Below are 15,123 nucleotides of genomic sequence, written 5' to 3' on the forward strand. Positions count from 1 at the left end.
AAGCTCCCAGACAAGCTTAGCTTAGTATGAACACAGAGTCAGGAGGAAACAGCTCACCAGTAGCTCTGTGAACTAGAAAAGTGCACTCAGTAGGAGATATCCACCAGGCGGTCACCTGAGCTGACTGTGGTCACTGTAGACAGCAGATGTGCTGCAGTGAGTTTCAGAAGCGTCTCAGAAGCTAATAAAAATGCACTCTTCATCTATTGTTGACAGAGCTGCAGCGTATTTGGCAGAGCAGTTTGGTTTCTCCTGTCAACAGGCTCTGTGTGTGAATTATAGGTAAGATAATTATTAGGATGAATGATTTTAATAACTAAACACAGCCAGAAATCTTTGATCCATGTCGTTCATAACTAGACTTTGAACAATATCAACGTTTAACAATACAGCCTACTTCCTTGTGGTAAAAGCACAAACAGAAAGGAAAATTGACTAAATCATAAAAATCTTCCAGTTTACAAAATCGGGCAGGTAAAATGCTCCATGTGTCACAGTTCAAAGACAAAATCCCACGAGCTCGACTCAGAAGGCAGATAAACTGAGCAAGGAGTTTCTACTTGGAAAAAATACAGGCAATCAGCAAAGTATCAAAGGGTTGGGATGAGGGTTAATATGAAAAAATACAGGCAAGGTCAAAATCCAGATAAGAATCACAAAACAGATATCAAACAGTGGAAAGCTAAGGCACATGGCACAAAGACAATCTGGCAGACTGACAGTGAAAGTGTCCCAGTAAATATAGAAGGGAGCTAATGAGAGGATGAGGAAGAGCTGAGTGATGATTAGCAGGTGGAGTGAATCTACTGATGGGAGGGCAGTCAGTGGGAACAGAGTTAGTTAATGTACAAACATCCCAAATGAATAAATGAATGATAAATACAGTGTAATTCAAAACCATGACACCTTGCTCCTGGCATGGTACAACGCCATGTGCAGGGTGGAACAAAACCAGGTGGCAGCCCGACTGTGGAGAGCTGCACCTGGTAGAATTGTCCCTCCTGGCTCCCTTACAGTCAAGGTGGCACCAAAGATAATAAAAAGGAGGATTTATTCATCGTGTATCATGCCTAACTTTAGTGGATCATGACATGTTGGGTTTTGGAATGAATCTGCAGATGTTCAAAATGAGACCAAACTTTTCTGTGGATGTCATTTTGAAAATACTGGGGTGCACAAGTTCATTATTAGCCACAAAACTGTAATAACCATTAATAAGCTCTTTAGTCAAAAATAGAGTGGCTGTATTTTCACCATTTTGTCTTGTTTGTTATAAATAGATTGTTGTCATAAATTAGGGGAGAGTGTTGCAGTTTTTTCATAAGAGGGTCTAAAGAAAAATATAATGCTGAATGGTGTTGCCTTTTTATAAAATTAAATAAGAGATTCATCCCCACCCCAATAAATTTGTACAGTCCCTAATTCAGTTCAGTTCAAAACTATAAAATTGAACGAAACATTTTGTGAAGCACCAGCGACGTGTGAAACTTCAGACATCATGTGGAATCCCTCATTAGCCACCTGCTCCATTTCCCAGCTTTTGTATCCTCCACCCAGAGTTCACACTGTTTTCACACAGCATAGCTACACTGACAGAACTGAACCTCCGAGCTGCCTGTCAAACAGGAATCAAACCATAAACCTGCTTCAGACAGTCCAGACTGAGTGGAGTCCTGTGGGGATCAACAGATGTGAAGTCTGGCAGCTGGCGGTTGCTCGCTCTGCTGCAGTTCAGCGGCTAACAACCAGCTAGCTGCTAATAGCCAACGCTGCATACAGTACAACAAGCTCCAAACATCTATTCAACAACTCCACCCTCCACAGTCAGACACATATGCTGCTTATTTACTGATGAATTACAGCTCACATCTCGTGCTAACAGCTGACACTGCTCTGGTGTGAGAGTTTTGCAGGTTAGCAAAACATCCTGGTGCTGACTATTTACTGGTTACCACTTACAGGCGCTCTGATCTTGTTCCTCTGGGTCCATGTCATTGGTTCAACAGCCCATTGGTTCAACATCTCATTAGTCTGACTGTCCGCGGTGCTGAACGGCTCGCTGCGGGCGTATGGTGCTCCGCGACCGGCTTGAGGCGGAGCAGGCTCACGGCTTATGTGTTTGTCACTTTCTTTTTCATCTTAACCCACACCATGATCTTTTCCTGACCCTAACCAAGTGGTTTTTGTGCCTAAACCTAGCCAGACCTTAACCACAGGGCATCATGATGATTTCGGAACAGACTTCGGAACAATGAGTTTAATATGGTCGGAACAATGGGCTGTAGAACCAATGGGCAGTTCCTGTTCCTCTCATATGGTATCAGAAAATATAATTTCAAGTTTAAATATAATTTCCTAGTTTTAAACAGTTTTCCAATACATTTCATGGGGGATAAATAACTCCAATATAGTGAGTGGCAGTAATGCACCTTAACACTGGTTGCCGTCTGCCATAAAACCTACAAGAAGAAGAAGAAGAAGAAGAAGCAGACACTCCCTCCTCCCAGTGCCAAGAAAAAGCAGAACAAACAGCTGATCCAGCACGGTCACTTTTTTATCAAAACAAGATGAAAAATCTACTTTTGCTGCTTCTCTTGTGTCACGTGTCGTCATCAGGTGAGATCACACTGTGAATATTTGCTTCACTTTCCACTGGGCTCTGTATTTGGTTCCTGCGTAGCTCCAGGACACACTTTTAAGTTCACTTTCACTTCTACAGTAGGCTACTTTAGAATTTGGTAAGACTGTAAGTTTAAAATGGATCACAGTCACACTGAATATATCATATTTATGATGAAGGTGATGATGATGTGTATATTTAAACTGAATGTCCCTCATTTGTCCTGCAGTAAAACACTCCCTGAAGTTTTTCTTAACTACATCTTCTGGAATCCCAAACTTCCCACAGCTTGTGGTTGCTGCAATGGTTGATGACCTTCTGACGGGTTACTGTGACACCAATATAAAGAGAATACAACCAAAACAGGACTGGATGAAAACAGCATTAGAAAACAATCCGCAGCATTTGGAGTGGTACACTCAATACTGTTTTGAGATCCTGCCACATATATTCAAAGCCATAATGGACAACTTGAAGCAGCGCTTCAACCAAAGTGGAGGTACAGCTTGTATTTCATTCTTACTGTTAAAGTGCTCTGCATCTTAGCTGTAAAGTAAAGTGACCCTCACTCATTCCCACAGTATGATATTTCAAAACATCGATAGTCAAACCAGAAAAGTGCACTCAGGAGAGCACTGGTTCCCAGCACTGCGAGGCCTTCTTGATTTAAAGGAGTGTAAGAAATTTTTTCTTTCATATACAGTCCGCCTATAACTCAGCCTTTCATTTTATGTCTATGAAGAAAAGTAAATTAAATTGTTATTTTTAAAGTTCTGATTATTATTTAAGTTATAAAATCTCCCAGGATAGGTGCATAGTAAAGACCTGAGCATAAGCTATATTCATAGAGCCTTCAGTCTTTGTGAAACAGCCTCATCCTGCCACAGAGCTTATAGAACAATGGCCAAACATCTGGGAGATGAAAACACTGAATTTGTTCAAAAATGAACTGATCAAGTAAGACTGTTGAAATAAAGATAAGACAGAGTTCTAAAAATATCAGGAAAACTCATCTCTGGTGTAAAATTCACAGAAATAACGCTGCTCAAAATTCATTTACTCATTTTGCACAACTTCCTGCAATGATTGAGTTCACTATTTGAGTTAATTGTAAAGTTTCAGTTGTTCTTTACTGTTATTGTTATGTATTGAATATAATATGAAATATCCATAACATATGTCACTTAGTCAGGGGTAATTGAAAAGGGGTCCCTTAAGGAAAAAGGTTAGGAACCACTGCAGCAGAGTACAGATCTCCACCAGGCAACCAAGCAGCTGCCTGGGTTTCAAGTCTGGACAAGTCTAGTAGTTTCAGCTCTATAAACTCCAGCTGCCTTGCACAGTTTGCTCACTTGGTAATCCAAGGAGTTGAGGTTATGCAATAAAGATAATTCAGTGAATTCCTGGATAACTGTCAGTTGTACTGGTCACTGGAACCTGGGACTGCATCAAAGACTAAGGATATAAGATAGCACCAGTTCAGATATGACAGAAAGTGAGGGGGAGAGAGATGAGGTCCTCAGCTGGACACCAACCAGTAACACTGCAGCTCGTGTTTGGCATCTTAAAGGAATGTTTCACCCACAAAATGACCATGTGTAAATCAGTTAGTCTCACCCTGTTACCTTGAATTTGTGAAGGAAACTTTATTGTTCTCGCATGTCTCCATGGAAAACAGTGAACATATTGATTTATTGATTGATTGGGGAACACATTAAACAACAGCAAAACTACATCATCTTAAAATATATGGTCACCTTTGTAACTTTTAAACTGTGAAATAGAAATTGGGTTTCATCACTTATGTGAAGAAAAAGTGCACTGATGATCTGACCTTGAATCATAAACACACCAAAAGACTGAGCGTCACACAATGTACAATATGTTTAAGATCATCTTTCCACTGGAGGTATCATCTGTACATCACTGTTAATTACAGACTCTGTTTCTTAGATATCCACATTTTCCAGAGGCTGAATGGCTGTGAGTGGGATGATGAGACTGGAGAGGTTAAGGGTTTTATGCAGTATGGTTATGATGGAGAAGACTTCATATCATTGGACCTGAAGACACTGACATGGATCGCTCCGAAACCACAGGCTGTCGTCACCAAACTGAGATGGGATGCTGACAAAGTCCAACTAAAACGTCATGAAAACTTCTTTGCATACATTTGTCCTGAGTGGCTGAAGACTTATGTGGCCTTTGGAAAGAGCTTTCTGCAGAGAAAAGGTAGAATCACATGACCTGATGTAGTTTCATGAACATAACAACGTTCATACAACCTGCTCAGAATAAACTGCTGTTGTATTTTCACTCCAGACTGTCTGACAATAACTGACATGTTGGAGTGCTCTGACATTTCTGTCCATCCAAGCTGAGACTGTGATAGTTAGTGCACAGTTAGCATGAGTTAAGTAAGTTCACAGAGTTTCAGAATAGACATATTGCTGTTTCATTGAACACTGCTATGATCTGCTTTGTTATAATCCACAAAAACAGGCGGATGTTGGATTGTTGTTGAATACTTACTTATTCATTTATTTTGCCAGGGAGAATTTTCACACCTTCTGTTGTTGATTGAGATCACTTTTAGACTGACCAGCAACAATTATCTACCACTGGTATGAACAAGCATCGAAATGTACTGTGCAAAAGAAAGGTAGAACTCACATATGTCTTTATTTGCTTCTCTCTGTGCAGACCTTCCCTCAGTGTCTCTCCTCCAGAAGTCTCCCTCCTCTCCAGTCAGCTGCCACGCTACAGGTTTCTACCCTGACAGAGCCATGATGTTCTGGAGGAAAGATGGAGAGGAGATTCATGAGGACGTGGAGCTCGGAGAGATCCTCCCCAACCACGATGGATCCTTCCAGATGACTGTTGACCTGAACCTTTCATCAGTCCCACCTGAAGACTGGAGGAGGTACGACTGTGTGTTTCATCTCTCTGGTGTGAAGGACCACATCGTCACCAAACTGGACAAAGCAGTGATCAGGACCAACATGGGTAAGAGTGAGATCAGAGGGTGCTGAAAGGGACTGTATGTCTATAGCTCCTTTTACACTGCCTTTTCAAGGCAGGAATTTTACACTATTATGCTGCCTCACTGTTTTGTATAAAAGGTATAATGGAGGAATGGGGTGACAGAGTTGTCTTGCCTTTAAGCCAGCAGTGGAGGTAATGACAGCATCGAAGCAGCATCTGTGTAAAAGGGACTGTCAGCATGACAGGACCATGGATGGGACAGGTGTGACGTGTTATGTGTGAGACCCACCGCTGGAATATTTCAAAAGTAGCTGATAGCAGTTAGCAGCTAACTCAAAGAAGAAGAACAGCGGCTGAAAATGTTCACAAATTGGGAACACAATGAGGTCTGGGAGCTCCTTACCCTCCAAGCAGAGGGTGAGATCAGCCGCCATGTGACAGGGACTTTTTAATGATTGTTACTGCTATGTTATGCTTTTGTTATCTTTTATAAAGCGCTACCTGACGCATATGTCATGTTTCACACTACAGGCTGACACCATTGTGTTACATGTCACGCCCGTCATGCCTCTTTTGATTCCACGATGCCAGGATGCTGTCTAAAATCACACACTTGATGCCACTGTTGTTTGAACAAAGAAAGGAGTCATGGCACTATAGCGTGATCTCTATTTAAAAAGGGCTTACAGTTTGTTTGGTTGTCTGTTTGCTTTGGTCTCCCTGTGACTGGGAAGTTGCTTGCCCCAGGATCAGTGGTCAGATCATCTGAGCCTAACAAGATTATTTGATTTTCTTAAGGTCATAGAAAGTTTTCAAGCATTTTACAGGCCACATTGACTACATGTTTACATGCTGAAATTATTCTGGTTTTTACCCTCATTCTGAAAAAGATTATATTTCTCTTAAGCTGTTGACATAAATGTATTTACATGTGAATGTATTTATTAATTTTTCATGCCTCCACAGCGGCAATAGCCGTGGCTGAAAGGCATTATGTTTTCCAGGTTGTCCATCTGTTCCATTCTCATGAATACGATAGCTCATGAACGTCTTGCGGAAAATTCATTAAATTTGGCACAAACGTCTTCTTTGACTCAACAATGATCTAGCTAGATTTTGGTGGTCAAAGGTCAAGGTCACTTTGACTTTGCGTCTGTCCCATTCTCATGGACGCACTAATCCAAGAAGGCCTTGAGGTAATTTTCTCAAATTTGGCACAGACATCCACTCGGGCTCAAAGATGAGCTAATTTGAAGCTTATTTGCAGCAACATCCATATTTGAAGCATCATCTACTGTCATGACTACACATGAGTCTGGACAGACATGGCTGTAAACTGTAACTGCAACTTGACTGTTTTGCTTAGGTTTACCACCACAAGGTGCTTATTGCTTTTAAGTCCAGCACATGAGGGTTTCCATATATTTCTACAGACACACACTTTTAAGACAACAGCCAATTATCCTGTATTAACTGGACTCTAATTCAGTCTTAGTTCACAGCAACAAATCCAAATGTAAGTATGAATGAAACACTGGATGGATGGATGTGCCTCTGTTCTGACCTGCTTTATCTGTAGTGATCGTAAGTTTTGTTGTTGTTCAACAGAGAAGCCCAGTGACATGACCGTCCCCATCACTGCTGCAGTGATTGTTCTTGTTTTCATCCTCATCGCTGCCACTGGATTCATCATTTACAAAAAGAAGAAAGGTGAGAGAGAAAAATGGAAAGATCATCTACTTACTTGGCTTTTCCAGTACTTTGATTTTAGTTGATGTTCTTACCCAGGTTGCAAATTGAAACACAGATCAGTTCACTGCATCCCATAATTTGAAGCAACCAACAGTAAGTGTTGTTGGGCTTAAAGCCTGAGTCATAATAATAATAACAGCTGTTAACAGCTTCTGTACTAGTGTACAAAAGGAAAGCACTGGTTTTGTTTGTGTGTGTGTGTGTGTGTGTGTGTGTGTGTGCACTCAAGTGTCTTTTTGTGGCAGTCAAGATGCTACAGTGATGATAATCAACAGGAATTCTACAGATCTTTTAAGCCAACATTAACACACTTAGTTAAGTCAAATACTCAGCCGCTGAAATGGTTAGATTGGCTTTATATAGTCTCCATCCACCACTTCCACGATTTGATCATTTAAGTGAAACTCCCACACTGCCACACAACCGTGTGGTTCGTCACCACAACAACTGATTTGGTCTGAATGTAATCTTGGAACCGATCAGTATCAGTCTGACAGATAATGGCCAATATTTCGAGAGTTCAGATGTAGCAAGTAGGTATCAGGGCCATGACTTCCTCTTCTGTGTGTGGATCATTGCAACCAGTCTCTCTAAACAGATATCAGAATATGAGTGGACTGTTTACCTGCCACTCAAACATGATCGGTCAATACCACCCGAACTACAAACAGACTGCAGATTCTGCATACATATGCAGATACCCATTTTTAGTGTGAGTGCTGCCTTAGCTGAGCTGATTTCTGGAAAACTTGTGACCAATAACCAGCTGGTTAAGAGGAGTGAGAAGTCAGCTGTCAGTGATGGTATGAAACAGTCAATAATACAAGTTTTCCAACAACTGTGAACCACTACAACTAGGAGAGGTCCTTCAGTATACAGGCAGAAATGTGCTCACAAAATATTAGGCTGATGGGTCCAGTAGTTTGTGAGTTCTCTGGACAGACACACACACTTACACACGACCAAATGCATGATCCCCTCCAGGTTTATGCGTGGCAGAGATTGCACAGTAAGGACTGAACAGAAGAGTGGGATTAATTTATTTTTCAGTTGCAGTGAGCAGGAGAGGTCATACTCATTGGGGATAAGGTGACAAAAAATATTCTGGCATTTCCAACTGCAACTGAAATGATTTGTCTTTTGTTTTGATTTCAGCCCAATGTCCCCCATCTTGTAAGTAAAACTTACTCTTATTCTGTTTCTACTGATCTGATTCACACTTAATGCTGTAGATTAAAACAGGTTTCACATTATTGTGCACATGAACTTTTTCAAGAATGTTTCTTTTATTTACTGTTTATAAAAGTTCAGAGCAGGATGAGTGGACTTCACACAGTTTCACACTAACAGTTTGTTTCTGACCTCACAGCTCCTGACAGCAGCTCTGAGCTCTCTGAGAAACTCAATCCAGAAACCTGACTGACAAAAAGAGTAAACACTATGATATGTGCTTTACAAAAAAAGACTGGAAGATGGCTCCCTGCAATCTGAATGAAGTGGTTTAACCCTATGGGCCTGAACGACGCATAGTGCATCCAAATTCACACCTGTTCTTCTGTATGGATTTTCTCCGCGACCATTCGTCATAGCGAGAAGCCACGCATATCACATGAAACAGCGGAACCGTAGCTGTAGCTTGTCGGTAGTCCAGTGTTTTCACAGCAAAAAAAATTATAAAGTTGCACTAAAATTATGTATAAGAAAGCTTTCATACAGCTCTGCACACACATTACTGTTGGATGGATTACTTGCGAATGCAGGCTCGCACAGAAATGCCATGCATATCACATGAAAGCGCAGGACCAGAGCTTTCCAGTGATACCACACACATCATTGTGCTGTCATCCCATCACACTATAAATACAGATTAATTGTCTACAAAATAAAAACCTGACAAATTTCTTTACAATCCATTATACAGATCTCGTTATCAGTCACTTCATATAGTGAGGAATATCGTATCTTACCACGTCTTAGGCTTGTGTGTGTTTCTGCCTGTCTATCAACATTTGTAGTCCGGCTTTCAAGATGCAAATATCTCCATATTGTCCAGTTGACACTCCATCAAACTTTGTATGACAATAGGGCTAGGTATCGATTCAGATTTTCCAGATCGATTTGATTCGATTTTCAAGGACTCAGTTTGATCCGATTCAGTTCAGTTCAATATCCATTCAGTCAAGTATATTTCAATTATGATACAGAATTTGCTTGGATATTAAGATATTTTCTGAGAACTAACGAAGTATATTTAACAAGGAACCCTCTGACCTGGTGCATTACTATTAAAAATACTGTTTACATTAAGAATTGACCCCAAAGCAGTTACATTAGTGATCATGTACTTTTATTTAACATTACCTGACTAACACATACAAAATAAATATTTTAAATTAAATCTAATCACAAGGCAGACAATTTAAATGAAGTGGCTACAAAAAATGTAAACAAAGGACATCCACAAGTTTGCTGCCTGTAACCGTCTTATAAAGCTTTTGTGCAATACACTACAGTGGTTGTGATGCACAATATACGTAGGTGAACCCTGCAGCAAAGTGAAACTTCTTTCTCAGAGAGGATCTTTGCCTCCCAGTTTGTCCCTGGCGGCAGAGCAGAGTGAACCGTCTTTCTTCTCAGAGGATCTTTGTCCCATGAGAGCAGGCACGCTGCTCTCCGTGTCCGTAGTGTACACAACGTTCGCTAGTGATGTGACAGTCACTGGAAGCACATTATGACCCTTCGGAAAAGTTTCTGTGTGGTACCTCCTGTATTGTACATGAGCTAACGTTAGCGGCTAAGGACTGAGAGGCTGTCCGGTATATGTATGTGTGTGTGTGTCTGAGGAGCATCAGTACGTTAGCCTTGCTGTTTGTCGTGTTAACGTTATCGCCGGCGTTTCGGATTTACTCGCGACCCTGTTAACTGGCAACCTTCAGCCGAATGCGTCTGTGGTTGTCGTAGTGACAACAGCTGTTTTCAACCAGGAAGAGAACACGTAGCTGTCCTCGCGAAGGCCTCTTTATTCAGTTTTTCATAACAATATCAAAACATAGTCGACCTGATCCGTCTTTGGACTCTTGTTGGAGGAACCCAGTCACGGACCGACACTCAGTCGCGGTTTGAATCACACTTGTTATGACGGAATGTTGAAAACAGGAAGAGGCCAAGTTGCTTTTCCTGTAAATCTAACTCTTATCTCGAATAAATTTTCTAAATAGGACTACACAGTTTCGTCTCTGGTTCCTGCCTAAATAAATATATGCCATATTAAAGAACCGTTCAGCCCTGTGAAACGTAAAAAAGAATATTTTCATGGGATTCGAATCCGCTTCATTTTGGGAAAATAAATTAAAAGCCCATATTTAACGCGGTACGCCATTAGAACAATGGCTCTTTGTTGACAGATCTATTAAAAATCCGACAACATACAGCCAGCTATGTCTTCAAATTGGGAGGTAGCCAGATCAACTTGTGACCACACTGTCCATGCACTGAGGAACATTTTACAATCTCACGGCTTTCCAATACAAAAACCAGCGGTTTTAAATCCACTTAATTCATAAACATAACGTTTATTGTTGTGCTACAGGTCGATAAAGCCAATATTCATATAGCCTACTCACGTCACGTGGAAATACTTTATTTTAAATTAAGCAATAAAGCAGTAGCTGTATAATAGATTTATCTCTAAGATAAATTATCTATTTATGTTGTAGCATTAAGGCGATTAAAAGCGTACAAATATGACAAACACTAGGCTGTACATACACAGCTACTGCTTTATTGCTTAATTTAAAATAAAGTATTTCCATGTGAGTATATGAATATTGGCCTTATCAGCCTGTAGCACAACAATAAACGTTATGTTTATCAATTAAGTGGATTTAAAACTTCTGTTTTTTGTATTGGAAAGCCGTGAGATTGTAAAATGTTCCTCAGTGCATGGACAGTGTGGTCACAAGTTGATCTGGCTACCTCCCAATTTGAAGACATAACTGGCTGTATGTTGTCGGATTTTTAATGGATCTGTCAATGATGTGGTGTTGTCATAGTGGTGCACCACGTTAATTGTGCGCTTTATATTTTTAGGGGAAAATGCGAGTGAAAATACTTGCACCGTAGACCCATGCCTTCAGTGGACACGCTCCCACAATTTTGTACTGCTCTGTCTTCATTCAGTGCCCGGCTGTCTCGCGAGATCTCTCGCCATGACCTCAGGTGCTAAATGCTGATCTCGCGAGACTACTTGGGTTGATAGTACTGCAGGCTGCTGCAGTCTGCTACCGGCTGTACAGCACGTCCACGGAGGAAAATAGTTAAAGTAAAAGATCGATTTTTTAATTAATGAATCGATATTGTGCCATTTAAAGGAAAATCGATTAGAATCGATTAAATCGATTTTTTCAACCCAGCTCTACAAGACAAGCGCACTTCACCTTTGCGCACCCAGACAACTGTAGCCTAATTATGCATGCTGACAGGGCAGTAGTCACCATATACATTGAGGGGGACATGCCCCCCCAATATATAACTGAAACTGAAAAACAACCACAAAAAAACATTCAGGTCAGGTCAAAGAGCAGCACAGAGCACTGAGAAGTAAGTCAAGATCATGTCGACAAGAAAACGTCCAGAATTTTATGCAAACAAAGTGGCAAATATTATCTCGGAGGACATCACTGCACTTGGGTGACTATTTTTCTGTTATCTTAGATGTAAATATTGCATGTTTCTTTCAGATAAAACACATTTTTGACTTGTGAATGAGTCAATGGAATTTCTTGCAATAATGAAAAAATACTGGCAATCATGTCCGCCTGGCACAAACCGCATGTTTTGGACAACTGTGAAGTGACAGAATGTCCCACCATCATGGTTCTTATATTGCCAGATTCCAGAGAGTCTCCCCTCTTCATATATGGCAGAATATGTCTTCTTCCAACTTGCTATGCAGAGATACATGTAAAAATGTAAGAATTTAGTAACACAGATTTGTTTTTTCATTGATATAAAAATTAATATAAAATACAGGCACATAGAAGGACATGGAATGATGGCAAATCTGATTAGCCCAGATTGTCCTAAAAAAAAAAACAAGATATAGCATGTGTATGTAGCCTTTATAATGACTGTGATATGAGCTTAAAAGTAAAGGCAGTAAAAATACCCCAACAAGGCCTAGGGCCCATATTAAGTCTGTTTTACAAATGTCTGGTTTTTTGTTGTTGTTTTTTCAGGAACCTTTTTTTCTCATTTATTCCCTGTTTCCTGTGTCTATGCATGCTAAATTAATGTTTTTGATTTTTGCGGAATATTTAGGTGGGGGTAAGAGAATTGTGTCACTTGTCAGAGGGCTCAGCAGATTTATAACACCACACCTAACCCAGGACCTATTGATAGGTTAAACATCATTTAACATGAATACTGGGCTTCTGTATGAATCCACACAACCTTTGGCACATTTTCCTGTGTACTGATAACCATAAATGAATGTGAAAGTCAAACGAATTGCTCTCTTTTGTTGCTGATGTTTTGCTTTTCAATAAAGTCTCCAAAAGTTTGTCTGGAGTCCACATACTCATCTGTGACTATAGCTGCAGTAATATGAATATTATCTGAGCATGAAGCGTTCTTACAAGAGTTGGATGAGAAGATTGATATCAGTGTCAACTCTGAGCAGAGGAAGCTCCCAGACAAGCTTAGCTTAGTATGACCACTAGAAGTCTAACAGCTTGCCAGTAGCTCTGTCAAAGATGCTTCTGACAACTTCAAACATAGTTGAGGTGTGAAAAGAAACAATGAAATGTGATTTACAGTAAAGGGTGCTTATTTGTATATTGTATATATAATCACATAGCTATATTATTGTCTATAATGTAAATATAAGTTATTTTACTGTGAGCAAGAACTGCTTCTTATGCTCAAAACTGGTTTATAGGTAAAGTTAATAGATGAGTCGGTCGGCCTCTCTTCACCTGTGACAAAGTAACCTGTGTTTTTCTGACGTGTCAAAGAGGTGAAGATGTTTTCTTGTTGTGTTGATAAGCTGTAGTGTGTTTGGCTCTCTCCGGTTCCATAAATGGATCCAAGTGAACTATGATCTGATGTGATGTCACCATAGGAGAAGAATTTGTTTTTGTTTTTTTTTTGTTTTTCATGTAAAAAATAATGATTAATAAACTGGTAGCACATCATATAGCTGCCATTGTTGCTGTTCTCTCTCTCAGTTTGAGCCTGTGAATCAACAATATTTTAGATTGGGTCTAATAATCCTCCCTGCATGCCAGCGAGTACTGAACTTTGATGATAATATTAATAACTTATGATGGATATACAGTACAGGCCAAAAGTTTGGACACACCTTCTCATTCAATGCGTTTTCTTTATTTTCATGACTATTTATATTGTAGATTCTCACTGAAGGTATCAAAACTATGAATGAACACATGTGGAGTTATGTACTTAACAAAAAAAGGTGAAATAACTGAAAACATGTTTTATATTCTAGTTTCTTCAAAATAGCCACCCTTTGCTCTGATTACTGCTTTGCACACTCTTGGCATTCTCTCCATGAGCTTCAAGAGGTAGTCACCTGAAATGGTTTCCACTTCACAGGTGTGCCTTATCAGGGTTAATTAGTGGAATTTCTTGCTTTATTCAATGGGGTTGGGACCATCAGTTGTGTTGTGCAGAAGTCAGGTTAATACACAGCCGACAGCCCTATTGGACAGCTGTTAAAATTCATATTATGGCAAGAACCAATCAGCTAACTAAAGAAAAACAAGTGACCATCATTACTTTAAGAAATGAAGGTCAGTCAGTCCAGAAAATTGCAAAAACTTTAAATGTGTCCCCAAGTGGAGTCGCAAAAACCATCAAGCGCTACAAGGAAACTGGCACACATGAGGACCGACCCAGGAAAGGAAGACCAAGAGTCACCTCTGCTTCTGAGGATAAGTTCATCCGAGTCACCAGCCTCAGAAATCGCAAGTTAACAGCAGCTCAGATCAGAGACCAGATGAATGCCACACAGAGTTTAGCAGCAGACCCATCTCTAGAACAACTGTTAAGAGGAGACTGCGCGAATCAGGCCTTCATGGTCAAATAGCTGCTAGGAAACCACTGCTAAGGAGAGGCAACAAGCAGAAGAGATTTGTTTGGGCCAAGAAACACAAGGAATGGACATTAGACCAGTGGAAATCTGTGCTTTGGTCTGATGAGTCCAAATTTGAGATCTTTGGTTCCAACCGCCGTGTCTTTGTGAGACGCAGAAAAGGTGAACGGATGGATTCCACATGCCTGGTTCCCACTGTGAAGCATGGAGGAGGAGGTGTGATGGTGTGGGGTGTTTTGCTGGTGACACTGTTGGGGATTTATTCAAAATTGAAGGCACACTGAACCAGCATGGCTACCACAGCATCCTGCAGCGACATGCCATCCCATCCGGTTTGCGTTTAGTTGGACGATCATTTATTTTTCAACAGGACAATGACCCCAAACACACCTCCAGGCTGTGTAAGGGCTATTTGACCAAGAAGGAGAATGATGGAGTGCTGCGGCAGATGACCTGGCCTCCACAGTCACCGGACCTGAACCCAATCCAGATGGTTTGGGGTGAGCTGGACCGCAGAGTGAAGGCAAAGGGGCCAACAAGTGCTAAACACCTCTGGGAACTCCTTCAAGACTGTTGGAAAACCATTTCAGGTGACTACCTCTTGAAGCTCATGGAGAGAATGCCAAGAGTGTGCAAAGCAGTAATCAGAGCA

At 40.6% G+C, this 15,123-nt stretch overlaps 1 protein-coding gene across 2 annotated transcripts; it reads left to right on the forward strand.

Moving 5' to 3' along the window:
* Positions 1-2,475: 2,475 nt before the first annotated feature.
* On the forward strand, positions 2,476-10,773 carry LOC125905336 (major histocompatibility complex class I-related gene protein-like). 2 transcript variants are annotated; one of them, XM_049603274.1, is made up of 7 exons: positions 2,476-2,616; positions 2,850-3,119; positions 4,574-4,852; positions 5,324-5,626; positions 7,214-7,315; positions 8,513-8,530; positions 8,727-10,773. In XM_049603274.1, exons 1-7 carry the CDS (start codon positions 2,568-2,570, stop codon positions 8,774-8,776), a joined length of 1,071 nt encoding a protein of 356 aa, XP_049459231.1. In that variant the 5' UTR covers positions 2,476-2,567; the 3' UTR covers positions 8,777-10,773. The 2 variants fall into 2 exon arrangements, with proteins under 2 accessions (XP_049459231.1, XP_049459232.1); XM_049603275.1 differs by lacking the exon at positions 4,574-4,852.
* Positions 10,774-15,123: the final 4,350 nt, after the last annotated feature.

The sequence above is a fragment of the Epinephelus fuscoguttatus genome, linkage group LG17 (genome assembly GCF_011397635.1).
Source record: "Epinephelus fuscoguttatus linkage group LG17, E.fuscoguttatus.final_Chr_v1".
Classification (NCBI taxonomy): Eukaryota; Metazoa; Chordata; class Actinopteri; order Perciformes; family Serranidae; genus Epinephelus; species Epinephelus fuscoguttatus.